This window comes from Lutjanus erythropterus, chromosome 17 (genome assembly GCF_056507025.1).
Source record: "Lutjanus erythropterus isolate fLutEry1 chromosome 17, fLutEry1.hap2, whole genome shotgun sequence".
NCBI classification, from domain to species: domain Eukaryota; kingdom Metazoa; phylum Chordata; class Actinopteri; order Lutjaniformes; family Lutjanidae; genus Lutjanus; species Lutjanus erythropterus.
Window position 1 is genome coordinate 24,086,652 of NC_139333.1, and position 27,051 is coordinate 24,113,702.

Genomic DNA, 27,051 nt, shown 5'->3' on the forward strand with positions numbered 1-27,051 from the left:
TTGATTATGTGTCACATGGTCGCATTTTTCTTGACTTGTTGCTTCCTCTGATGGATGTTTTAAGTCGTGATATGCACAGCACAAGTGTATAATCATCCTATTAGTGTAATGACACACATCAATCCATCAAGAAGCCTTAAAAACAATAAGTAATTAGGCTGTCAGAAGTATTGTTATTGCTTTTGTTTTCATGATACCGAAAACACAAGCTGTTGAGGTCTTACAAGCGTGCCGCGACGCCGTAAGGGAACTCATTAACAAAAGTAAAGTGGCATCAAACTGTTGTAAGAGGGTTACGACCTTTTCATAAACGCCAAAGAGTACAATGAAAATAAAAAGCATCATCACAAGTGAGCCGTGACATGCCATGCCGTGCGTCTTCTTTTATTACGAGCTGTAAAATAACCGTTGCGTGACGTGATGTATTGCTAAAGACACACTTTAGGATCAGGTTCCAGACGATTTTCCATGTTTGGAAGAGAAATCACATTAACCGAAATTACAGGAAAACATGTTTAAATGATAGCGAACGCAAGGGATAAAAGATGTGTGTGTCATTATCGGCTCATCCCAGATTTATGATGCTTTATGGTGATTTACTGTCGTGCAGTTAGGGTGTAATTACACTGTCCTCGTGACGTGTGTATGAGGCTTTATAATCTCACTGTATAACCAGCAATTTAAGTAAAGTGTTATTGGGGCTAACCTTGGCCACAGGTATGATGTTATTATGGGAACACGTCCTATAAAGTGCACCACAGCCATCTTCAATCAGGATTATACACTCTTAGACATAAGGTTCTCTAAAGGGTTCTTCCTGAAGGGATGAGGTTCTACTCAGAACCATTTTCTTGTGATGAACCCTCTTTCGAAGAAAAAGGTTTGCCAGTGTTCCTTTTCCCTCTTTGGAAGAAAGAGTTCTTCAATGTCTTGGGTGGATTCTAAATAAAACTCTTAGAATATGAAAAGGTTCTCAGAAGAACCCCCTGGGAGGGTTCTAGATAAGACTCTCAGAATATGAAAGGGTTCTCGGTAGAACCTCCTGAGTCGGTCAAGATAAAACTCTTGGAATATAAAATAGTTCTTGGTGGAACTCCCCTGAGTGGGTACTAGATAAAGTTCTTGGAATATAAAAGAATTCTTGGTAGAACCCCCTATGTGGGTTCTAGATAACACCCTTGGGATATGAAAGGGTTCTTGGTAGAACCTCTGGGGTGGGTTCTAGATAAAGTTCTTGGAATGTAAAAGAGTTCCCAGTGGAGCCCCTTTGGTGGGTTCTAGATAAAGCCCCCAGAATATGAAATGGTTCTTGGTAGAACTTCTGGAGTGGGTTCTAGATAAAGCTCTTGGAATATAAAAGAGTTCTCAGTAGAACCCCTTTGGTGGGTTCTAGATAAGACCTCCAGAATATGAAAGGGTTCTTGGTAGAACCTCTGGAGTGGGTTCTAGATAAAGCTCCTTGTCAGTGAGAAGGGTTCCTAGTGGATGGGTTCGTGTTAACACTGTCAGAGAGTGGAAGGTTCTGGATACAACTTTCAGAAAGGGTTCTGGGTAGAACCATTACACCATAGAAGGGTTCTCTGGGGACTTCTGGGTGAAACCTTTCACAGATGGTTCTAGGTTCAACCCTTTATGTTGGGTTCTAGGTAGAACTCCCCAAAAGCTTTATAATAGCTTCTACCAGGCATCAAAAAGGGTTCAGTCTGAAGAACCCTTTATGGTTCTAGTGAGCACCTTTATTTCTAAGAGTGTAGTTTTACCAGTCACCCCTTTATCTTCCCCGCTGTCTTTCTCCACCCTTCCATCATTTGGTTCCTCCAGCCTCCTTCTCTCCGGCCCCGTCCTCCCTCTCAGTCATGTCCCTCTATCCGTCTCCCCGCCACTCCTCCATCTAATCATTTCTCCTGAGTGGGGCTAATTAAAGGGGATCTGACGGAGCGCGCTGACCACAGGAACATCAATCAATCTCTGTCCAACACAGCGGGCACCCGCTGACTCCCCCCAACCTGCTGCCAATGCGCGCGCGGCTCCGCAAAGGTTAATTGTATTCATTATATAAGGGACGGAGCGAAAGAGGGAGACAGAGGGAGAACGGCGTCTAAAGTCACCCTGAAGGTTCTGGCTCTGGGGTGAATTCTCCGTAGGCCTCAGTGAGGTTAAACTTGGCGCGCCGACACCACCTGTCAGCCATCTCTCTCTTAATGTCTGCCGCTTCTCCGCCCCAAACTGCAATGTGACTAACATTTCTACTCGTCTTGCACACTATTCCATCATCTTTTCACCTCATCTCACTTCCATCTATGCATAACACATATACGTAATTGTATTAATTTAGATGATGGAACATATGAAAGGAGTCACACATCATTAATAGAGCCTCCTGATTAGTTGATTAAGCCTTAACAGACTTTGGGCTAAAACTCATTTAGTCCTTCGGGTCCAACTGACGCTGCCGCTAATGAGGTTTGATATCGCTTCATTTTTTTTTCATTATAGATATCAACAGCGTTCAAACACACCCAACCATTTGTTAGCAGACACTTCCAAAGCACAAAAGCAGCTTTCTAGACATTTTCAAGTGATGAGAATGAGGAAGTTTGTTTGCATACACGCCTGATCATCAGACTGGTTTGCCAGCTTTGTTTATTTGAGCTTGATGTCGTGTTCATATTGGAAGATTTCAGTTTTTGAAGGGTGATTGTCTTATTTTCTTTTTCTGTGAACATTTATCAGTGAGCGACAGCGAGTCCTGTCAACATGCAGCTATCTTAATACTTAAAATGTGTCAAGGAAGAGAAATACGCAGAATCACAAGTTGTCATTTCTGTTAATCAACTTCTTATTTGTGGATAGTTTGCTAAACAGAATGATGACAAAGGTTGTCAAAAGTATTGATGCTTTCATACTCTTTCACTACCAGGTGTTTAAAATGTTACAGTATCTGTTCATTATAGTATCAGAAGTACCGAAGCAATAAAAACAATCAAACTCATTCAAGACTTTGGTTAAGTTCAGCCTGTCTGTTCAGTCTGTTTCAGGCAATCTGTCCTTTCTGAGATTTGGCTTGCAGCACAGCAAAACCAGACAGTGTTCAGTTACTTTATGCGCGCCAGCACTGTGTGCAACTTGTTAATTTAAGAAAAAAAAAAGAGAAGAAATTATCCTATTTTGTGTGTCTAGGGATTTTTTTTCAAGGTTTTAAGCATTATTTTTATGTAAGTATTGTATTAAAGTTTTAAATTGTGTTATTGTGGTAATTCTATTACATCCCCACTCTTAATCCTGCATACTAAGATCAGGTTTGATCCCCGGCACCTCCAGAGGAAGTGTCAAAGTGTCTTTTAGTAAGACACTAAATCCCCAAACGCTCCTGATGAGCGGGTTGGCACCTTGCATGGCAGCATCTGCCATCAGTGTGCGTGTGAACGGGTGAACGATGGCGTGTGTTTCAAGACTAGAGAAGAAAAATGCACATGCAAATGCCGGATGGTGAAGCACCTACTGCAGTGCCACCACAACTTCCAGATGCAACCAGATTTGTAAAGGTCCGCCAACATTAACAGGACCTTCATGTATGTTTCCCCGAGCTGAAACAAAATTTCAAACAGAAGTGGCTATAGCTGACCTTTGACCTTTTGGATATAAAATGTCATCAACTCATCATTTTATCCCGTCAGATGTTTAATTTTGTCATAATTAGTGTTTGAAATCTTGAGTTATGGCTAAAATGTGTCGAGCAAGGTCACTGTGACCTTGGCCTTTGATCTTTGACCACCAAAATCTAATCATTTAATCTTTCAGTGCAAGTAAATATTTGTGTCGAGTTGGAAGAAATTTTTTCAGATGTCGGATTCACAAGAACAGGACGGACATGAAGTCAGAGTAATCTTGACCTTTGTCCTTTGACGACCAAAATTGAATCAGTTCATCCTTTAGTGTAAAGGGAACATTTGTGCCAAGTTTGAAGAAAGTCCCTCAAGGCAAAAACATAATGCCTCCAGCCTTAAAAACATAAATACAAAAAAGTCATTAAAAAAAAGTTTTTTCAAGAATTTTGAATCACATAGGTCCTTCTGCACAAAAAAATTTAGGATTGCATGTTACCTTTATTAAAATTGTGGATTTCTCTGCGTTTGAACAAGGGTTTAAAAATATTTGGGATAATATACGTACAAAATTCAGCAAAACATAAAATGGGTCAAGTCATTTTTAGACATTTTAACACAGAGATGTTACATTTTATACGTTGAGCTGGAAGAAACAGACACAGTCTGTGTTTCAGAAGCCTCTGAAACCAGGTTACTAGCAAGGCGTGCGTAGATGTTTTCTTTTCATGTGAGTGGCAAAGCAAAGCAACAGGCGGCTGCCACGGATGAGTCAGTGATCTTGCGTGCTGAAATGTGTCCAGAAATCGAGTTTCCTGACACATATCGTACACATGCAGCCTGGTGACAGATTAAAGAAAAACCTGAACTGAGTGGAGAAACAAAAGAAGATCCAGGTGCTTCTATACAGAGCGTGAGGGGTAACTGAAGGGTTTAACAAGCACGAGTGGTGGCACTCCTCATCAAAACGCCAAATAAGAGAATATCTTTTTGGAAGAAAGGTGTTCAGTCCGGTTCAGAGGCTTGCATTGAAGTTGTTCTGGCGCCTCCTGGTTGTGTGTTGGTTTTTCTCCTTTAATTTGTCACCCATCTGTGAATTTATATTTGATCATTTATCAGTCGGCATTAACTAACGCTATTCTGAACCACCCTAAAGGCATGTAGATGTCTGGTCCTGCTTTAAAGCTGGATTTTTGTCAGCCTGATCAAAATCGCAGGGACTTCAAAAGATATTCCGGTTCTCTGTAGGCAGTTCTGTTCAAATATTTAGATTTTGTGTTGGGTTTCATTCAGTAAACTATGTGTGTGGTTAGTTAATTTTACATATCCTCCAAGAAAGTATGTTTTTATCTTGCTGCTTTCCTCTTTAGCCCTTGGCAGTCTGTAAAAACTTTTGAATTCTCTTAGAATCTGTTAATGTATATTCAGTCGACTGCAGAACAGTCAAGAGGAGTGCAGTTTGTTTACACACGGTGCACTAATATTAGAGCCTTTTTTAGAGGAACAATTTTTATGATGGCTCCTATTGTGCTTTATTTTTGAATCCAAACTTTCCTGCAAACAGCTTGCTGAGAGCACTCACTGAACTTCTGAATTGCTCTCTTTTCCTTCTCTTTCATTCACTTGCGCTTCACATTTATTCATGCACAAAAAAAGGAGCTCTTTAAACAAAAGGTTAAATCTCACACACACACACACACACACACAAACACTTTTCAACAGACTGCGAGTGGTTACTATAGAAACCTGTACATCCCATCACTGAAGGCAACACTCAGAGACTCTGCCTGGCGGTGCGCTAAGCACTCTCGAGCACGTATCACGCGGGAATGTGACAGCAAAGATGGCAAGCACACTCCTAGCGGCAACTGTTTCACCTCCCACAAGAAGTATTTATTTTGACAAGAATGTGTCGAGCTAGAGTGACTCGAATTAAACATGTACAACTCGCTGTAGGCTAATTCACAACTTCTACACGTTGCACTGCCATCTAACATGCCATTAGAGACTGTCTGTGCAAGCACTTTAACAGTTGGCCGCTCCGTGTAGCTCCCACTGCACTGCCATTTATTAGTTATTGGAAGGCTGTTAAGAAGTTGATGCCTGCCGTTCTGAGCAGTCCGGACGCCTGATCCCTTAAATGAATTATTTGAATGACTCAAAATAGGCAAAATACATTCTATATCTCTCACATATGTACCTGGGTGTTTTGCAGATGTTGAAAAAGACACAATTGAACATTGATCACAGATGAGACTCTTCCTGGAGCCAGCAGTTGTTAGTTAGCGAGTGATGCGAGTCAAGTCTACAAGCTGTTGTTTCACAGAGCCTGTACGCACTTGTAGTAAAGGCAGAAGTGCATACTTGTTTAGAACGGGCACTTAAAATCAGCATAGTGTTCCCCTGGCAGCATCACACTCCCTGGTCTCTCTCCAAGAGCTCCGTTGTCTTATGCGTCTTTGTAGTCTCAATTCAGGGAATCGTGCAAGTGGAGATAATGACGAACACTTTTGGAAAGTCCCTCCTCGAAGGCATTCGTTTTTGTTGCACTCAGTTGTGCCAGCGAGAAAGAAAAACGAGAGTCGGTGTCTGAAGAATGAAACGGGGAGCGCTTGAGTGAGAGGTTCAGACCAATCCCCTGCATGATGTGGGTGTGATTGTCAGATTGTCACTATCAGATTCATTTTATTTTTTATTCCAGTGTTGGAATGGCGTGGGAGTGGTGGTTTTAGATGCTGTTCGGCAATTTGGCAAACAACTCGTTTACAGCATACTGGCTACTTTTTCGAACATTTTCTGGTGAAAAGTGTTTCTATTTTTTAAAAAATTGTGTGTTTAAAACTTCTCTAAGTGCATATCTACCGGTTTAAAGGTGTACTGGTAACACAATTTTCATGCTACTTCAAAGTAAATGAATTACTGATATAATACAAGTATAATTAAAGTACATTTTTGCATAGACAAAAAATTTAATCAGTTTTGAGCCAATGGAGCTTTCTAATGAAGGAAGTGTATCCTCACCACATTCGCCTTAGCGCACTTAGAAATAAGGGTTCTAAAAGGGTTTTTCCTGAAGAGCCGATGCTCCACCTAAACCTACTGCCAAAGTTTTCTTTGTAAGACTGAGGGTTTCATTTAGAACCTTTTTCAACCAATGTACCCTGTATAGAAAAAAGAGTTCTTCAGTGATTGAAGAAGACTTTTGTCAAGGGTTCATTGGGGGTTAATTGTACCAAAGTAAGAAAGGGTTCTTGTTAGAACCCCCTGGGTGTGTTATAAATAAAATCCTTGGAATATAAAAGGTTCTCAGTAAAGGCTCCTAGTGGATTCTTGATAAAACCCTTGAAATATAAAAGGGTTGTTTGTAGAACCCCCTGGGTTGAATCTTTCCACCTCAAAGGTGGAAAGTTCTGGATAGAACCCCCAGAGATGGTTCTTGGTAAAACCTTTACACCATAGAAGGGTCCACTGTAGAACCCCTCACTGACGGTTCTGGGTGAGACCTTTCACACATGATTGTAGGTATAACCTTTTACATTTAGTTTCCAGGTAGCAGGATTCTAAATGGAACCATTATAAAATGTTCTACCAGGAATAAAACACAGTTCTCTTATGGGGACAAGCCAAAGAACACTTTATGGTTCTTGTTACCATCTTTAGTTCTAAGAGTGTACTTGCTCTTGGTGGGAACTCTTACTGTTATTATTAGGAATTATGCAAATAAAATTGATTGACTTGACATAAATTGTACTTTAAGTGCACTATTTTAATTATATTTTAATTGTATGTACTTGTACCTTTCGAAATTGTAAATTGGGTAGAGTAACATAAGTTCTATTTTACTGTGATTTACAGTTTGTCTATGGCAATTTGCAAGATAAGCTTTAATTATAGCTTCGGTGAAGGGTTTTCAAAACAACTGAAAGCCAGCGTGCTGAACGTCCTCACTCACCACTTATTCTTTTGGCATCAGCTGTATCACCAGATGTGGTTCAACATATAATGTATAATCAAGCCAGTTAGTCTACACAGAAGAGTGCCTGACACACAGCAGCTTTATAAAGTGTATGTTACGCTGCCTCCACATGGCGGGGAGGCGGTACTGCCACCACAGCTGGACACCGAAGTCAAGGTCATGGGAGGAGTGTCAACTGCCGGAGACATACAGCTTCAACCTCTGTCCCGGGGGATTTTGCGCCAATGTGCACACATGTGTGTTTACATAGCATAAATTTGAATCTAAGTGTTTGTTGCCTGTGCCTGCCTATGTACGTGTGCGTGTCTTGAGGGAGAGCTCGTGTGTTGTAGCTGGGTTAGCCTCTCGAGCATCATTATCATTGGAATAAACAACAGCTAAGCTCCGATGTCCTCTGTGCCCTTGTTCCTCTATTAGATGGTCTTAAGTTTGTGTGTGTGTGTGTGTGTGTGTGTGTGCTTGGATCCGGATGTGTATTTGTGCATTTCAGCACGATTGTGCTTACAAATTTACTAAAGCCTATGTTTATGCGCTTACATAAGTACCCTTTTGATTTCTACTTTTGTCTTAATTAGTTTACCAGTTTATTACGATTTAAGAGCAATCCTCATCTGTATCTTGTGTGTGTCTGTGCTTATTAGGTACCTAATCCCCTCGTTGGATCGCTCCCATGCCGGCTTCTACCGCTGCATCGTGAGGAATCGGGTGGGAGCCCTTCTGCAGCGACGCACAGAAGTACAGGTGGCCTGTAAGTATCAACACGGGATGCAGGTGAAATACAGATGAATGGGCCCAGTGGATGAATAAAAGGCTGGATGACAGATAGATACAGAGAGAGAGAGAGAGAGTGTGTGTGTGTGTGTGTGTGTGTGTGTGTGTGTGTGTGTGTGTGTGTGTGTGTGTGTGTGTGTGTGTGTGTGCGTGCGTGTTTGACTGCCTGCGGAGTCCACTCTTAGAAATAACAGTTCCAAAAAAGGTTCTTCCTGAAGGGCTGAGAGTCTGCCCACGGCTGTCTGCTTCTGAAGAACCCTTTTTGAATAAAGGGTTTGTCAAGGGTTCTTTGTAAGACTAAGGGTTTCATTAAGAACCTTTTTCATCCAGAGAACTCCCCAAGGATTTCAACAATTCTTGAAGAACTCTTTTGGGTTCGTCAAGGGTTCTATGTACTGTAAAGTAAAAGGGTTCCCGGTTGAACCTGCTGTGTGTGTTCTAGATAAAATGCATGGAATATAAAAAGGTTCTCAGTTGAACCCCGTGGGTGTGTTCTAGATAAAACCCTGGGAATACAAACATGTTCCCAGTAGAACCCCCTTGGTTGGTTCTAGATACAACCCTTGGAACTTAAAAAGGTTCTCAGTAGATCCCCCTGACTGTGTTCTAGATAAAACTCTTGGAATATAAAAAGTTTCTTCATAGAACCCTCTTTGTGTGTTCTGGATAAAACCCTGGGAATACCAAAAGGTTCTCAGTAGAATCTCCTGACTGTGCTCTTGATAGAACCTTTGAATATAAAAAGGTTCTTGGTAGAACCAGCTTGGTGGGTTCTAGTTGATACCGGTGGAATTGAAAAAGATTGTCAGTAAAACCCTTAAAAAACCCAGTAAAACTCGTTAGTAACCTTAGAAGGTGTAAAGGTTCTGTATGGAACTCCCAGAATAGGTTCTCTGTGGAACTATTACACCATAGAGGGTTTCTCTGTGGAACCTCTCATTGTGGGTTCTGGGTGAAACCATGTACAGATAGTTGTAAGTATAGGCTAATCCTTTATGCTGGGTTGTCCAAGTGAAACCTTTACAGCAAAGGAGAGTTTTTCTATGGGGACAAGGCAAAGAACCCTTTATGGTTCTAGTTAGCGTCTTTATTTCTCGGAGTGTGCACAGCATGCCCACACAGAGTTTGCTTGCCTTTGTATCAAGGACTGGCTGGGGAGGGACAGATGCTGGCAGGGTGAAAGATCTACCTGCATATCATTCGGGGTGTTATCAACCCGGACAGCTGTTCCACTCAGCATTCTCATTAGATTGATATTGTTGCCGTGGTTGTTTTTAACTTTGCTTCATTTCAATATGACCGCCGCTTATTTCATTCTCTCTCTTTTGTCAACAACATCTGTCGTTTCTTGGCGAAAATGGGGCTCAGATGCGCCGTGTTTCTGTAAATTTCCAGCGTCACTTTTAGGCCCGCTCGGCTCCCTCATCTTGTTAACGAGCTATTACAGACGCGCTGCAGAGGTGTCTGGAGTGTTGTCGCGTCAAATACACCGCCACCACCGCCACCCCACCCCGCAGACACCCTACGCCCATTATCCTGCCTTCCCAGGGTATGCCAGGTTCATTGGCTTCCCCTTGTTCCAGCGACATTTGAGTGGATGTGACACACCGCTGTACCTGACTGAACAATGCAGCCAACCAGGCGTGAGAGAGGAGGAGATGGGAGGGAGACGAAGAGGGCCTAACAGTCCCACCGGTCCACTTCTTTAGTATTGGGCAAACATATTGTAGCTGTAGCCAACTGTTTCCTTCTGCATCTCCTTCTCCTTCATCACTGTTTCTTTTTGATGTTGCTTTTCTCCCTTTCTCTCTTGACTTTGTCTGTTGTCTGGCTACCACTGCTTTCTATTTATTTCCTGGCTTCCACCCCACTGTTATTCTGTTCCTCTTTATTCCCACCTCTTTCCATTTCCATAATTCTCTTCTTCCCCCTCATCAGTCGCTCGTGGAGGGGTATGGACCGTGAGGCAAAGTAAAAAGGAGAATTAAGGACACCTGCAGAAGAAATGGATGAGAAAGACGGAGGAGGGAGGGAGGAAAAAAAAAAAGAAAGATCGAAGACGGGGAGAGATGGGGAGATCTCTTTTGCAAGCTATTCCATTGAGGCGGCACAATTAGGATTGCGGAGACACACCTCGGAGAAAGGGAAACATGCCGAGGCATTAGAGTTTAGGGAAGGGGGAGGAGGACGTCACATCGCCGAAACTGCAGATCAAAGTCGGGATTTGCACACTTCCGAGATTTTCATTTAAGCTAAGCACCACAGCTGCACCGCAAAGCCAGATTACCTTTTTTTTATTCTCTTTGAAAGAGAGCAAGGCAGAGAGAGAAATAAGATTGCCATCGATGCACAACCACTTCAACATCCTCATTTCAAAGCCCCATACCTTGATCTCTACATTTTTCAAAGATATTATTAATTCTAAACGGTGGTAGAGCTTAATTGAGTGTTTGATGTTATGTTCGAATGATTTCAGCTGAGTTTTCTTTATTGTTTCCGTTGAATTTGAGAGATATATGATCCGTTCCACACTTATCGTGAAGCTGAAGGAAACAATCTCGTCGTGTTCGGCTGTCACTTCTTCAAAAACCAAAGTCTGCACTTTCTCTTTCAGACAGCGTTGGAGGGATAAAGTACAAAGTCTGCTTGTTACTGCTGTCCTATAAAGGTTTACAGTCAGCATCAGCCAAGATAATTGAAAAAAAAAGAAAAGAAATACAGGTGCTAACTAGAACCATATGGGATTCTTTGGCTTCACCTCATAGGAGAACCCTTTTTGGTTTATGGTAGAACCTTTTATAAAGATTTCACCTGGAGGGTTTTAGTAAGAACTCAACATGCAGGTTTATACCAAAATCCGTCTGTGGAAAAGTCCATCCAGAGCTGCCTAAGAGAGGTTCTACACAGAACCCTTCTGTGATGCAATGAAGCCACTCAGAACCCTGTATGGGGGTTGTGTCCAGAACCTCTCCACCTTCTAAGGGTGCTAACAAGAACAAGGCTCTACCAAGAACTCTTTTATATTCCAAGCATTTCATCTAGATCCAACCCAGTAAGAACAACGAAGAGCCCTTTTGTATTCCAACAGCCTCATCTAGAACCCACCCAGATGGTTCTACGAAGAATCCCATATTCCAAGGATTTCTCTTATAACTCTTTTTTTCTGAAGGTTCTCCAAAGTAATGGCGCCACCCAGAACCTTGTCTGGGGGTTGTATCCAGAACCTTCAACCACCTACAAAGACCCCTTTTGTATTCCGAGGGTTTCATCTAGAACCTATCCAGGGGAGGGTTTCCTCTAGAACTCGTCCAGAGGGTCCAACAAAGAGCCCTTTTATATTCCAATGGTTTCATGTAGAACACACCCAGGAGGATCTACCAAGAACCCTTTTATATAGCAAGGATTTCACCTAGAACCCACCCAGGGGGTTTTACTGAGAACCCTTTTATGTTCTAAAGGTTTCATCTAGAACTCAGTGGGGTTCTTTAAACATCCCCTTTTATTCCAAGGTTTCAAACTTTCAACAGTCCTTGAAGAACTTCTTCCAAAAACGCTTCTTTGGATGAAGAGTGTTTGTAATGGACATATTCGTCTTACAAAGAACCCTTGACAAACTCTTTGTTCAAAAATGGATTCTTCAGAAGCAAATGATTCTGGGTAGAACCTCGGCCCTTCAGGAAGAACCATTTTGGAACCCTTATTCTGAAGAGTGCAGAAAAGCTGAGGTCAAAACAACAATTGAAGTTTGGGGCCGATCAACATGAAATCCATCAAAAATTCCCAGCCTGCCTGTAGATCTCACTTACAAACAGGTAGTGCGCGGAGCAGGAATATTAGCGCAGTATTTTTGTCAGCTTTTAAGATATAATGAGGCCGGGGAGGAATAAAAGCGCTGTAACAAATGAAATGTATTAGGAGATAATAGAATAGCGGCAGCGCTGGTCATCTACTATGTTGAGTAATGCACGCATTTAGAGCGTGATCAAGATTGATTGCCCTCGGTGCATCCACACAGGAGGATACGGAATATGAATATGAGTCAATTTAACGTCCCCTCCGTGTCCCTCTGTGAGTCATTTCATCTCGGTTCCTTCTAGCTTTTGTTGATGTACTGTGGAAACCATGGCAACAACACCGCGCTGTCCATCAAAGTGGCTGGATGTAACATTTCAGAACAGAAAGCAGATGGCAAAAGCTCTGTGGGCACCAGAAGTCGAATGCAGAAAAGAAAGAGACACTTTTGTGCCTGTGACTTTCCAAAATCTTTTCTAACTCCGTCTGTGTTCTCCGTTTGTTCTCCTGTAGTCATGGGTAGTTTCGAGGAGGGTGAACGCACCCAGTCGGTTTCTCAGGGAGAGGGCGCCGTCATCCCAGCGCCACGCATTCGCAGCTTCCCCCAACCGCAAGTCACCTGGTTCAGAGATGGGCGCAAGATTCCACCCAGCAGTCGCATGTAAGTACTTTTTTTTTTGTTCCCTCTGAGTCTTTTTTTGTGCTTTACCTTTAAATTTGTGTTTGATCCTGTGAATACTTTTGGTGCTTTCTTTGTTCCTTGGGATCTTAGAGTGCTTTAGTTTAAGATTGTCTGTTCCTGCCTGTCGTTTGTCATTCATCTCGCTACATTTTGTGCTGGAGGAGAGTTTGAATTTTCTCCAGCAGAACAAGGCCCAAGACCAAAGCAGTTTTGGCACTGTGTGAAATGAAATCGCCCCTTTGTCGCTCATTTTTATTTGAATGGAAACCCAAGCCGCTTTTATTTCAGCTTATCTGTGTCTCCGTCTCTCTTCATTTTGGTCGAAATGGTGTGTTTCAGAGGTCACCGATCAGTGTTTACCAGCCGACTGTGGTGGTCTTCATACGGTACCATCAGCACCCAATGGATCTGTAGTGAAAACTGTGGCTGCTGACAGCCACAAATGAGATTGTTGTTTTGTTTTCCCACTCTGTGTACTTAAAATAGAAGGGTGTAAATGGAGAGGTCGATTGGGAAAGATGTCTTTGCTCTCTGATTTGCTCTTTGGCCCAAAAGAGGAGTATTGGCCAGCTTTGGTGCTGAAGTTCTCAGGGTTTTGTTCCTCTCTGCTCCAATTTTAGAAACACAAAACTGAACATGAATTCTATTGCTATATTGAGACTTATATATTATTGAAAGAGTACTCTGCCGATTTAGCATTGCACTCCTATGACATTGTCAGACTCATGATGGACACAACAGAATAAAAGTTAATGCAGCAGATCCAGAGAAATATCGTCTTTTTTATTCCATGCATTCTTCTAGTGCAACAATTTCAACGGTGTGATTTAAAGAAACACGCTAAAAATTCAACCAGTGTAACTGAGCATCTTCAGTTCATCTACCTGGGCAGGTTTAATAAGAAAATAATAATTCTTTATCACAAATAAAGTGCTGTATATCCTTTTCTGTTGGTAAACACTGGGACTTTTTAGAGAAAATGTCCTTTAACACGTAAGCTAATGCTAGCAAACAAGTTTTGTCGGCTTGTTTTTTGCTGAGTTTTTGTCTGAGTTTGAGTTTATATGAGGTGAGTTTTACAGAATTAATAAGGCAATTAAACCTTATTTTAGTTCGGTAAACGAGAGAAATTTGAACTCAGAAGGTGATGGGGGTATTTTCTGTCTAATAATAAAAATAGGTGCGAGAATATTTTGTGTTTATTTTGATGCAGCTTGGACACATCTTTTAGATTTTATCTGAAAGCATTTAACATAGTCTCTGTTATTGTTTGTTTTTTACTGTCAGTAGTAGCTGTTATGGATTAAAACCTCAATCCTGAGCCATTTCTACTTAGATTCTGGCTTGGTTTTGTGGCCTGCCGCTCTGTGTTTTCCACCAGTTTTTCATTCGTTTTTCCTCCAGCTAACACCGTTACGTAGTCATGACGTCGGGCCAAAAAGGGTCCATACCTCAGTGAAATGTCAGGAGGGCATGAAGATATGAAAAAATAAATACCGCCCAAGCCTAGCTGCCAGCATCAAGCAGAGATGAGAAGCAGGCAACAGAGGTCTGTGAAGCCACTTCTAACCCTCTAAATCCAACCCCCCACCCCAGATTTCTTTTTATTTTTAAACTTGTAGTCCTCAGACCCAACCAAGTGAAGCGACATCACTTCAAGGCAATTTATCAGGTTTCATGCAGCTCCCACTGGAGTCACCCAAGACTTCAGACAACTTTTTACCACACATGCAGTTGTACCCTTGTTCAGAATAGACTAATTGTCTCCAAAAGTCCCATTAGGTACATGACTAATGTTCCTCTTTTGATGTACACATTGTCTTTTTTGGTAGACGATGTGTGCAGGATTTTTTTTTTTTTTTTTTTTTTGCTCGCCTCTCTGTGTTTTCGTCTTTGCGTGGGACCGCTCTGTGGGTGCGTACCTGCACAAGAGTGTGTTAAAAAGACACTTATCCCCATCTCATCACATCTGCATTTCTTCGCAGTGGGAGGTGACCTTGCCCTTGGTTAGAGTGAATCTTTCTTATCAGCTCCTCATCATCAGTAATCATACCCTGACCTAGAATGACAATGAGATGAGCGGCAGGACCGACTGAGGAGCTGATGGCTGTGGATGGCCGTGGGTAGGCCGATTGCTTCGATTTTTTTTTTGTTTTGTGGAGATCTGGATTACTTCTGCGGAGTCGTTAAGAAGAAGGTCAAACATGAGTGACACGTGGAGCTCTGCGTGCGTATTAAGACTCCCTCAAGTTGGTATTTCAGGAGGCTGTTGTTATGAAAGTTTGACGAGTGATTGACACACTCTTTCAACTCTTTATTAGTTTCACATTTCTCTCACTCAGCCCCTTCTCCTCTCCCACTTATTGTCTCATTTATTTCTTCTGTCGATGTCTCCCTCTCTCCTCTCCTTTCCTCTCCGTCTCACTCCTTTTGTCTCCATTATCGGCCACCCACTGCGCGTACTTTGCTTCTCTTCATCCTCGCTTCCTACCCTCTAGCTCCGAGAATGCTAATTCCGCGTGCACCACCAAGGTCACTGTGTGCAAATGAGCACCGTTGATAACGGGCGGCCTTTTTTATTGAAAATCATTTAATTGAATTTGATTCGTGCCACTAGCGTTGACTCTGCAGAGGCATCAAAGTCTCACTAGTGGGGGAGTTCGAGGGAGCGCCGAAGAGAGAGTTCTGCGCTGAACCGCAAATGTTACCTTGATGAAGGCTCCTTCCAAGGACTAGTGCTCTCTGGAGTTAGTTCCAGCTGTGTGGTCTCTCTTAACATTGTCACATTGGTTATAGTCACCGTGTGTCATGTGATCCTGCTCCACCATGGGCCAGTGGAATATCTGTGAACTGAGAGTGAAAATGCCGTACAATATAACTATGGTGACCATTTTCTCTGTCTTATTTCCCCACTCGTATTCCTTTTTCTATCACTCCTCATTGTCCCCCTGCTCCTGCCATCCATCCTCAGGTGTCATAACTTTAATTTGCAGGCTCTCCAGGGGTTCGTCTTGCTTCTTCTCTCCGTGCTCTGCGTAATCACACCTCAGCTACAGAGGAGAGAGGGAAAAACAGCCGTACCCAGAATAACTGCAGTAATCACCACCAACCAATCTAACCAACAGCTAATAAAAATGGACGCTTTCTCTGCAGGCTGTGGTACTTGAACTGCATGTTTTGTTGTATTTGTATTCATGTTGCGATCAGGTTGGCCTGTACTGTGTGTCCCTGCGTGGGAGCACGTCTCGCTGGGAATCGCTTCTTCAGATTGCGTCATACAGGAGAGGGTGTTCTTGTCCTGTCTTGTTCCTGTCTGGGTTTTTTTTTTTTTTTTTTTTTGCAGTGGAAAGGTGGAAGAAGATTGAAAATTACACCAGGATCACACTTGATAGCAAAGACTTGTGTGAGGTCAGGTCCTGTGCACAGTCAGATCAAATAGTGTCAAAATGTACAGAGGTTATTTTTCGGACAAAATACAAGGATTAGGCATTTATAGTATTTATTATAATCTGCATCAAGCATCAAATGCATCCATTCCTTTAAATGTCTAAGGACTTTGTTTAGGGGATGAGGAAGATAGTTTCTTAGTTTTAAGCTGCTTTGCTGTAGGGATGATGTATGTTAGTTTTCCTCGCTAAATGAATGTTTTGTACTTCGCTCCATGCTAAGAAAAAGAAAAGAGAAGTGATAAGTGGTATGATAAAAGATTTTTTAGACTCTAACATTAACAAATCCCATACTTTATGAGCTCAGAAAGGGATCGGGTTATTGGAATCTAGCCATCAGGGTCAGGGATGCATTTAAACTCGTGTAATACAAACACAACACAACACACCAAGCAGGGCCTGTATGTGTAAAGGAAACCCACAGAAACTTAGTGAATACTGCATTTTTGCTTCCCTGCTGCCAGTTTTCCCCTGGCAAGGCAGCGTCTCACTGTGCCACAGTGACTGCTCTCTCTTTGCCATGTGGCCTCTGCAGCTGTTGTTCTTGGCGTAGGCATAGACTCCTGCGCTGTCTCTCACAGTACACCCATAAACTTGCGGATTCACTTATTGTATTTCTCTCTGTGGGCTGTGCCTCTCCTTTTGCACTGTCTGGGTTGAAGACACCGTGTCCTCGTTTGATTCGGCGCTGAAACGTGCAGCTCGGCAGTGAGCTTTCTGCCCCGCAATGGATCGGTCCAACCTGAGACCTCACGTCTTTGTTGTGTTGTGATGTAGAGCAGGATGCAAGGAGAAAAAGAACTTATTTAGCACTAACAGTCATTATTCTTCCCTTATTGAATGGGAATGCATTTGGCAGGGTCTTTTCCATTCAGCTGGCGTGATTTGTTGTGTTATTTTGGAGACTTAATGTGGTGTATAATCAGAGGCTCCTTCAGTAAACACATTTGCCAGGAATTGTAGGGCTGCTGGCTAGAAGGTGAGTCTGCCGCTGGATATAGCGCTGGATCCTCTCCTCTCAGTATTTCACCACTGACAACAACTTACTACCCACTACCTGGTTTTCTCTCCCAGAAACTTTCCATTGACACTTTGGCATGGATTTATCTGCATTACACTGAAAACAACCTTGTAGAGGTGTCTGTTAAGACAGAACACAGAGGAGCCTGACCTGCAGGAGTCAGTGGGAGGACATCCGTGACACACACACACATTGCAATTCCCTTGAGTAATCTGCTGTAGCTACTGATCAATTAATGGCCCCTGCCTGTGATGCTCGGGTCCTGTCAGTCTGCTATGGATTCCCCATTAGTCACAACGGCCAGTGAATAGCCAAGCCCTTCCTCTGCATTTCCCTACTACCAACCACCCAGCATTAGTCATGAGCCCAACAATCTGCAGAGCGAAAGGGACGTGATGTCAAGGAGAAGCGACGCTAACAACAGTGAACAACGCAACATCATGCACATCGATCCAGGGGCTGTATCGCAGAAACTCCCTAACTAGAACATCCTGTCTTAACTGTTTGGTAACCATGGTGATTTAGCTTAGGATCTGATTTAGGGTAAAAGCCATTACAGATGCACAGTTCACATGTTCCTATCCTAATCTAACATAAGAAAAGTGCATTACACAAGTGCTTTAACTTCCCAAAATCTTATTTTTATTTTGTTTTATCTTAAAATAAACTCTCCTCACTTTAGAATAGCTGTTAAGCTGTCTTAACTTTCACTTTACCATCTGTAGTAGCTAACTTACTAACTAGCTAATGGTAGCTAACAGTAGGTAATGGCAGTGTTTGCTAACAATAGCTAACAGTAGTATTTTCTAACATTAGTAAATAGTAGTATTCACTAACAGTAGCTAATGGGAGTGTTTGCAAACAGTAGCTAATGGTAATATTTTCTAACGGTAGCTAAAAGTAGTATTTGCTAACAGTGATTTCTGCAAACAGTCGCTAACGGTAGTATTCACAGTAGCTAAGTGTTGTGTTAGTAAGTAGTGATTTCTAACAGTAGCTGACATTAGCATTAGCTAATGTTTAATTCACAGGTGGACACACGGTCTGCTATCTTAGCCCACTCTCATTTTTTTTTTTTTTTTGTCCCCTTCTTTTTATCTCCAAAATTTACATTGTTGTAAATTTCCCAAAAAGAACATCTACCGTCTCAAAACTCACCTGTCTTGAAATTAAGTGCCCGTCGCTTTTTTGGTCCATTTTTCAATGTTCCAGCATCTTAAAAAAAAAAAAAAATGTTACAAAGTTGTTCAGCTTGGAGGTGATAAAGTAGGGTTGGTTGCTAGGTAACAGAAATAAATGTTGATAAGCAATGTTGAATTGAGTATTATTTCCTAACCTGAGATAAAATAGGATGGAGTGAGATAAGATAGGATTCCTAAAGTTAGTTATTTGTTTCTGTAATACCAAATTGGGAAAAATCTTATCTTAAAATGTAAGATAAGAAGTTTCTGTAATATAGCCCCAGAAATTCACTCATTCCATGTATCTAGGGTTGCAAACAGTTTTCTTTGTCACTTAATTTGTTGTTGATTTTCTTGATTAATAGTTTGATTTTTTTTACCACTTCCCAGAGACTCAGAGCACAAGGATGTTTTTCAAATTGCTTGTTTTGTCTGACCAGCAGTCCCAACCAAGATGTTCAATATATAAAGATAGATAAAAGCAGCCGATCTTCAGATTTGGGCATTTTGTTGAATGAAAAAAAGGATGAAATGTGCCAACTGCTGTGTGAGCATTACCATAGAAGCCCAGAGGATTGGGGCTGCAACTAATTGTTATTTTCAGTGTTGATTATTGTCTTAATTTGTGATTTACTGTAGTTGGTTTGTCAATAAAATGCCTTGATTTGTACTACCAGCAGTCCAAAACTCCAAAATATTCTATTAATAATTATATTAAACAAAGAAAATCAGCAACAACCAAAAGCTTGGCATTTTTGCTTGAGGAATGAACCTGCCAATCAATCTTCTGTTGATGAGTCTTTTCAGCTCTAGTGGAGGTAGATGCATGATCGGATATATCATCAGGTGGTGGAAGGATTTAGGGACAGCCTGTTGTGTTTGGTCTTGTAAACACTCTGGTTACTCAGCAGATCAAGGGGGATCAGCAATTGCCTTGAGTTCATTTATGTCTCACGACTTGACCTTTTGGGGTATTTGGGACATCCTTCTTATCTTCACTGAGGTTAGTTTTCTGAACACTCAACCAACCACGAGCAACGGGGAAGCAGAAAGCCAACGGTGAGCCACAAATCTCAAGTTCATGCCCCCGGTGAGAAAACAAGTGGCTGTTTTCTCGAGCAACACTTCCTTACCCCCTCTCATCCCCCTCACTCCTCCGTCTCTCCATCCCCAGGAGCTGTGGCTTTTTCATCACAGGTCTGTTGAGCAGTAGGGCATGCAGCCCGCTGCTTGCTCTCACTCTTATTTCTCTCTCCAGCTTTCTTCTTGCCTTCATCTGTCTACTGGCTGTAGTTTGACTCATACCTTGGCCAGCCATGTGAGCTGCTTGATCCTGTCGACCCCTCTCCGTCTCCTGGGGGAGGCCATCGGCCGGCCGGGGCCATTTGTCTGCATGTAATGGAGGTCTGAGGCTGTGGAGCGAGGTTAGGCCCCTCACGGCCCAGCGGAGGGGGACAGCCGCGACAGATGCCAAAACACTCCCGAGCGCGTGTGTGTGTTAGAACAGGCACGGCTCTGTCACACTGTGTCAGTGCTGGATTAACATGATAAGATATGCATACAGACCGACAAAGGCAGTGGCTGAAGAAACAAATGGTTAAGATCATTTGAAGTGGGGTTGTATGAGGTACTTATCCGTTGTCGGTGTATTATCATTATTTCAGTGGACGGCAGCCAGCATGCTTCCAGTTTGGAGAAGCAGAGAGGAGCATCAGCATGGAAGCAAAGCGATATACTGCTGTGGACAGGGTCTGCAACAAAAGGACCACTGAAAAAAATCAACATCATATTAAGTGTATGCTATGTTGAAAATATTCTTACTTCACTTTGCCGTCAGATGGCGATTTCTGACAGGTGAAACTGTTGTTATATAAGCTTAATATTGCTCTTTCTCTCTTAACCAAACCCCAAAGGCAAAATCAGTAATTTTACCATGCAGAACATGGGAGTTGGTGGTCTACCACTGCCTTGATCTGTTAGTTTGTTTGTTATATTTTGTGTTTTGGTGTATTAAAAGGATAATGCAAGTCACACAATAATACAGATAAACTAACAGACTGAGGCAGTGGTAGACCAGCAACCCTCATCTTTTGAAAGATAAAATTACCAATTTCACCAGTGGAATTTGGTGGGAAAGATATTTTGCTTGTATGACAGTGTTTTTCCTGTCAGAAAAGGCTGTCTGATGGCAAGGTAAAGCCGTGAAAATATTTCAAATATAGTGTATGCTGAAACTGTGATGACTTTTTTTTCCTATTTGATAAATGTTTTTACATGTGCATTGTTTTCCTTTGTATTTGGCCAACTTATTATTCTTTTACTAAGTTAATTTAGCTGATTGATACTTGATTTAAATAATAAATCATAAAAATAAAAGTATCTTTCAGTGTCAAGACTGAATTTAGGAGTCTCACAGCCTGAGGACAGATGTACAATGGAAGTACAATTTCGTTTTTAGGACTTAAATAATAAAGTATGGAAGCTTTATATTATATTTTTATGGTGTCACTCTTTTATAATGTGAACAGTAGGACTATTTAGCTTTGAAATACATAACATTAATATACATTACCTTAATACGGTACATTAATATGTGCATGTATGTGCAAGTGAATGCACACTGCCACCCCTGCTTAAGTCCGTGTCCCGCTCAGGTGACCCCTGCCAACAAAAGTCTCAAAACACCCCTGTCTCTGTTGATCGTGTCCCAGTAAAACGTAGGGTAAAGTCGGGTAAAAAACATTTTTTACTTGATAATGCGGCATTACATTGTATTTTATGCACACAAACATTGTAGCAACAAAAGGCAGAAGAGCTTATTAGCATCTTTCACTGTTTCTGATTTAGAGACCTCACTTCAGTGGGCATCGCAGTTGAAATTTCCAACTGGGAACTCTTCCTTGTTCAGCTGAATGCACCATTAATACCCTATTGACAACCTCATACAACCCCACTTCAAATAATCCAAACTATCCCTTTAAGTAAGAGTCTAGGGACGATGTGTTCTTAATTAAAGAGAGCAACCCGGCGTCATTGTTTATTTAATTTCCATGTAATGTAATTTATTAGTAATAATGAAAATTACAGAAGGGAAGCAGCAAGTGGCAAATAAAACATTTAAACTTCCATCACTCCATTCCAATCAAACATAAATCCTCATCATCATTATTGATTAAAGTGCTACAGAATCATTATGAGGCTGGCAGTCACCGAGAAGCCACCCTTGACGCTAAACATAAATAAATTGATCCACAAGAAAGTAATTGCATATGAGACCAATCCCGCTTCTTGCTGCAAGCAAAACTGAGGGTTGCACATAAAGCTGCACAGTCGGCCAAGATGTTTCTGAGCAGCTGTCCGGCCTGCCAGGCTCTCCCGTGGACCGCGGCTCTTTCTGGAGAATAATAATGGAAAAGGAAATTGTGTTGGAATAAAAAGAAAAAAAAGCATTCAAAAGATGTACGAATAAACATAAAAACCAGACGGAGACAGAGGCATGTTCACACATATCTGATTTGTCCAAATTTCTCAGCTCTGTGGCTTGATAAATCCCCGCACCGTGCTGGATACGTGGTAAGCCATCGTTACGAGCCCGCCTCAGACAGCTGCTCACACACCACCGAGAGACTTGGGAGTTGGATAAAGCTGACCGAAATGCATTCAGAGAGAGAATGAGATAAAGAAAAAAAAGCAACATGCTAAAACAAGATATTACTTCGGAAAGCTGGCACAAAAAAAAAACCCCGAACCATTCCATTACCTCTTTTAACCAAATTCTTATCTCCCTCTTCCGGCTCCCTTGATGCACATGTAAAGCCATTCAGGATAATTGGCTTACGTTTAATTTCTTCCTGCATCATGTGGTCTTTGATCCCAGAGGCCCTGTGAGCACGGGGATCAGTTAGATCTGCTGAACACGCTGTGTAACAAAGTTTTGTTTGACCCCCACTGCAGCACCCCTGATTACAAACTGAGGAGGGAGAATGCTCAGCAGGGGAGCACATTAAAATCAACCAGCCCAGAGAAAATAGCCTCCCGCTCCCACTAACACTGATGAAATCAGGCTTTGCCATGGCTGATGGTGATGTTAGTCGAAACTTAGTTCAGCGAGTGCTTGTGCGGGGTTATTACGTAGTGAGTGGTCTTTGGACCAAAACAGATTTTTCTACTTGCGGCTCTGGAGCTGCATGTGGCACTTTTGCCCCTCTCCAGTGGCTCCCTGTGGCTTTAATGAAGAACTGTATGTAAATGAATACTGTTTGTTTTAATTTTATCATTGTTATAAGCTTAAAGTGATACTCACATTCTCCATTCTGCCTGTACACTGAATAAATGTTTTAATACACTGTCAGCTAAAATGTGCGTCATAGCCTACGTTAACAGCTCTGAGCCATTTCACCTAAATGTTGCCAAGGCTAATCTTGAGTCTTCTTTTTTTGGCCAAAAATTAAATGGAAGTAAAGTTTGCCAAGCCCTGGTTTAGGAGAAGAGGTTTAGGGGAGAGCAGGGAGTAAAGTAAAGTGGGAGAGAACAAGCTGTAAAGTCCACAGCTACAATGATGATGTTTATATGCTGAAGATTGTACATGTGTTCATCTGTTCGACCTCTCAGTATCCGTGAAGGTCTGATTTATCATGCTAACCTATCTTTAGTGCTAACCAAGGTAAAGTACCACAATGTTACCTTTGTCCTGCTATTTATTAAAGATATGTTTCTTTGCTAATTATATTAGCTGGAAATGCTCAGGATGAGGAAAAATCTTATCAGTCCAAATATGTGTACGCTAGAGTGTGTCAGGTTGTTTTATGAGAAGGACACTCTGTAGGAGGTGATTATGCACTGAGGTGAGTTTAGTGCACTGGACCTCTTTCATGGAATTGCTACATCGAACATGATAAACTGATCAGAGTTCAGAGTTGTTTGGAGGACAAAAATATGCCAGAAAGAGTGAGTACGTACTTGTTTTGTGGTCAGTCTATTCAGGGACAGAAGTAACAATGAATGGTTGGTATTGGTTGTGTACATGCATATGTTGTTCACAAATAAATGATTATTTTGTCCCTGCTCTTCTCTACTTCCTGTCGGTGCTACAGTAACATTACTTTTGCTTCCAAACGTTTTCATCCTTAAGTTACTTCACTTTTCACAGTTACCTTGGTGCATTTTGTTGATAGTATTTACGGTTTGTTTTGTGTATATAGTGTCTGAGCATTTCTATAATCACCTCAGTGTCTTAGATAACCATTCGTTAGCAATAAGCATCGTCATCTTCATTCGATCTTGACAGAAACAAAATAAAACTCGCCAAAAAATGCTGTGGCTCGTCTTTCCACTGCGCCAACAATCACCAGCTCTGGTTCTTTGGTCAAAGTAAACCCTTAATTCACTGTTTTCCACGTGAAAATATTAAGAGAGGAGCCAGAGGGAGGTCGGACGTCAGAGAATCGGTGGGGGAGAAATGGCGTGTGCAGCCAGAATATTTTCTATATTATATCCAGAATATTTTCCGGTCTAATGCGGTAAATTAAAGGTTTATTTCAACCAAACCAAAGCTGGTGATTGGTCAAAGAGTGGAAAGATGAACCAAGACAGTTTCGGTGAGTTTTATTTTGTTTCTGTCAAGTTTAAATGAAGATGATGATCCTAGCTAGCTAACATAGCTAACAGTTATCTAAGACACTGAGATGCTTAGCAAAAAATGAGTAGTAAATACTATTAACAGTATGCAGTAAAGTAACTAACTTAAGGTGAAAAAAAGTTCCCATACGTTTAACAGAACATAATGAGATTTCAAACATGGATATAGGTACATCACACTACATTGTGCAACTGAGAAAAAAAGAGAAAAGCCTGTAAGATCACCTCACACAATCCTTGACATTATCACAGAGAGAACAGGCTGTCTCCTCCAGCTAACATAAAGCTCTGCCTCCTATAACTTAACACCACCACCCTGTATATTCATCTTCAAGAGTTTCTTAAACGACAGGTATGTTAAGCTCCCCGTTTTGGAAAGGTCCCGGGAAGTCACCCGGGAATCATTCAGCGCTTTGGACACTTCCGTCCCGGCCACGTCCCCGAAGGGATCCATAATTCATGGCTGTGCGTCCAGGATGTCACCGCTCCAGCGAGCTAGCATTAAATATTTACCGCAGATCATAAGCTGCAGCCATTGAGGCCTGCCAGCCCCTTTAGGAAGACTGTTTTCAGTCTCAGCATGCGCGGGGAATCCCAAATGAGCTCTGTGGCTGGGGCCGCTTTGAGATATTTGACAATCAATCAGTCTGGAGAGGAATCTCATAAGTCACCATACTGTAAATGCTAACAGCACAGGTAGCTATATGCAGCACACACTGCATATCTCTCTGTGCAGTGTCAAATGCTTTTCCTGCATGCCTCAGTGGAGCTACAGTGAGAGTTTGAGAAGGCTTTTTTTACGTGTATATTTTCTGTATGTGATTGTGAGCATTTTTTTTTTTTCTTTCTGTATTTTTTCTCAGTTTTTCATCAGCTCTCTTGCTCCCTTGATAAGGCACAGCAGGCACTTGGATCTCCCACTGATGAGTTGAAGGATGGAACAAGTGGATGGCGGAGATGAGTGGCTTAGATTGGAGGGGGGAGTAAGAGGCGGTCATCAGCTGTGGAACAGGAACGGGAACATGGCCGAAATTTACACGACAGGGGTTGCAGTTTTCACTCGTGTGCAACAAGCAGTGAGAATTACAGTGCTTCTATAGAAGAAGCCATTACTTGCAGGGGATCAAAGATTTTTTGTTTGTTATTGATTACTAAGATAGCTGTTATTCCAGATTTAGCCCTGCCGATAGCTCGGGGAACTTTAAAGAAAGCATCAAAGGGAAAATCAAACAGAAATGTCATGAAGGACAGAGGGTGGGTGGGAGCCACAAACATTTGAATCATATTGATTTGTCTCCCCAACAGTAGTATTTTTCTGAAAGACTAAGCTTCATGATTGGTCTCTGACTGAAACTCTCTTTTGTTTCCTGATGTGAGAGATCTGCACTTGAAGGGATGGGGATTAAGACTGTAAGATGTGCACACAGACTGACAAAGTCATTGGCTGAACAAGAAACAAAGGGAGTGTATTAACTACAGTGGGTGGTGGTCAGCACGCCCCCAGTTTGGAGAAGCACAGAGGGGCATCTGCATGGAAGCTGAGCGCTGTACTGCTGTAGCCAGGGTCGGCAACGAAAGGTATTTCAGCCACAAAAACAAAGATCCACCTAAAAAACTCAGTATCAGTTTAAGTTTATGTTTTTAAAATATTTCCACCACTTAAACCTTGCTGTCAGACAGCCTTTTCCAATGTGAAACCTCACTTATATAAGCCAAATGTCGCTGTACTCCAAATCAGTAATTTTACCTTGCAGAACATGGCAGTTGCTGGTCTACAGCTGCCTCGATCAAACTAACAGATCGAGGCAGCGGTTGGCTAGCAACTCACGTATTTTGTCAGATAAAATCACTGACTTTTTTAGATTAGAACGTAATTAAAAATTATTTATTGAACTAAGAAGCCTTTTGTAAATATCTACTTTTTTATAGAATGATAATTTAAATGAATGACTCAATGGCATGGACTCACTCACTGAGAAGCACTGGCTTATATAATACTGGTTTCCCATCAGAAATGGCTGGCTGACAGCAGAGTAAAGTGGTTAAAATATTCAAAATATAGCATGCACTTAAAATTATATTGATATTTTTTCAGGTGGACTTCTTTTACATGGTTAAGATGCCTTTTGTTGGTGACCCCGTCCTCAGCAGTTCATTGCTTTGCTTCTCCGAGCTACAGGGCGTGCCGACTTCCATCTACTGCTGCGAGAGCTCTGGCCGTTGACAAATACCTCTTACAGCCGCTCATCGAACAATCCCTATTATCCCTTCAAATGTGTGAACGTGCCTGTCTCTTCAGGTATGTCACAAATGTAAGAAACATGCGTATTTCTTGTTTATGTATAGGTGAGTGTTCTCCCACATGTGGTTTAGTAGTTGTGTGTCTGTCAGAGCAGAAAGCCAAATATCGCTGCTACGCATGACCACGCTCAGCATTTGGTGGAATGGACGGCGTGAAGGAGAGAGGTGGAGTTGCACGGAGCAGGAGATGGAGGGATAAGGCCAGAGGATAAGATATATGTGGAGGAAGGCACCCAGTTGGAACGGGCTATCTACCTCCAGATTGTTGAACAGGCGCGGATAATAAGAAAATATTGATTGTAAACATAGTCGGGGGGCTGTAACATGAGGCGGCAGAGGGGAGGCAGGAAGGTCTCGCCTCCCGCTGTTTGCTACATTGATGAGGGAGGGCTTGATAGAGACAACAAGACACCAGGTATTAGCCCCTATAGGACACCTGCTGTAAAACGGATCAGTGTTTATTTATTCAGGCATCATTTCAGCAGCCGACAAGGAAGACACTATTGTTTTCTGCCAAAAGCGGTCGGCTGCCAAAACGTAGGCCACAGGAAGCAGAGGGGTACAAATAGCCAATTAAGAGCTCTAGGTTATTACAGGGCTATCGTATTTCAGAACGGGCCATAAGGAGAAGTATGAGCG

At 42.0% G+C, this 27,051-nt stretch overlaps 1 protein-coding gene across 1 annotated transcript in view; it reads left to right on the plus strand.

The window, feature by feature from the left end:
• sdk2b (sidekick cell adhesion molecule 2b) overlaps positions 1–27,051 on the plus strand; it is a 372,724-nt gene that overhangs the window by 259,561 nt on the left and 86,112 nt on the right. The window contains exons 3-4 of the mRNA XM_084740321.1: positions 8,223–8,329; positions 12,658–12,805. Of these exons, the coding sequence (XP_084596447.1) occupies positions 8,223–8,329; positions 12,658–12,805 (255 nt within the window). The remainder of the gene's footprint in view (positions 1–8,222; positions 8,330–12,657; positions 12,806–27,051) is intronic.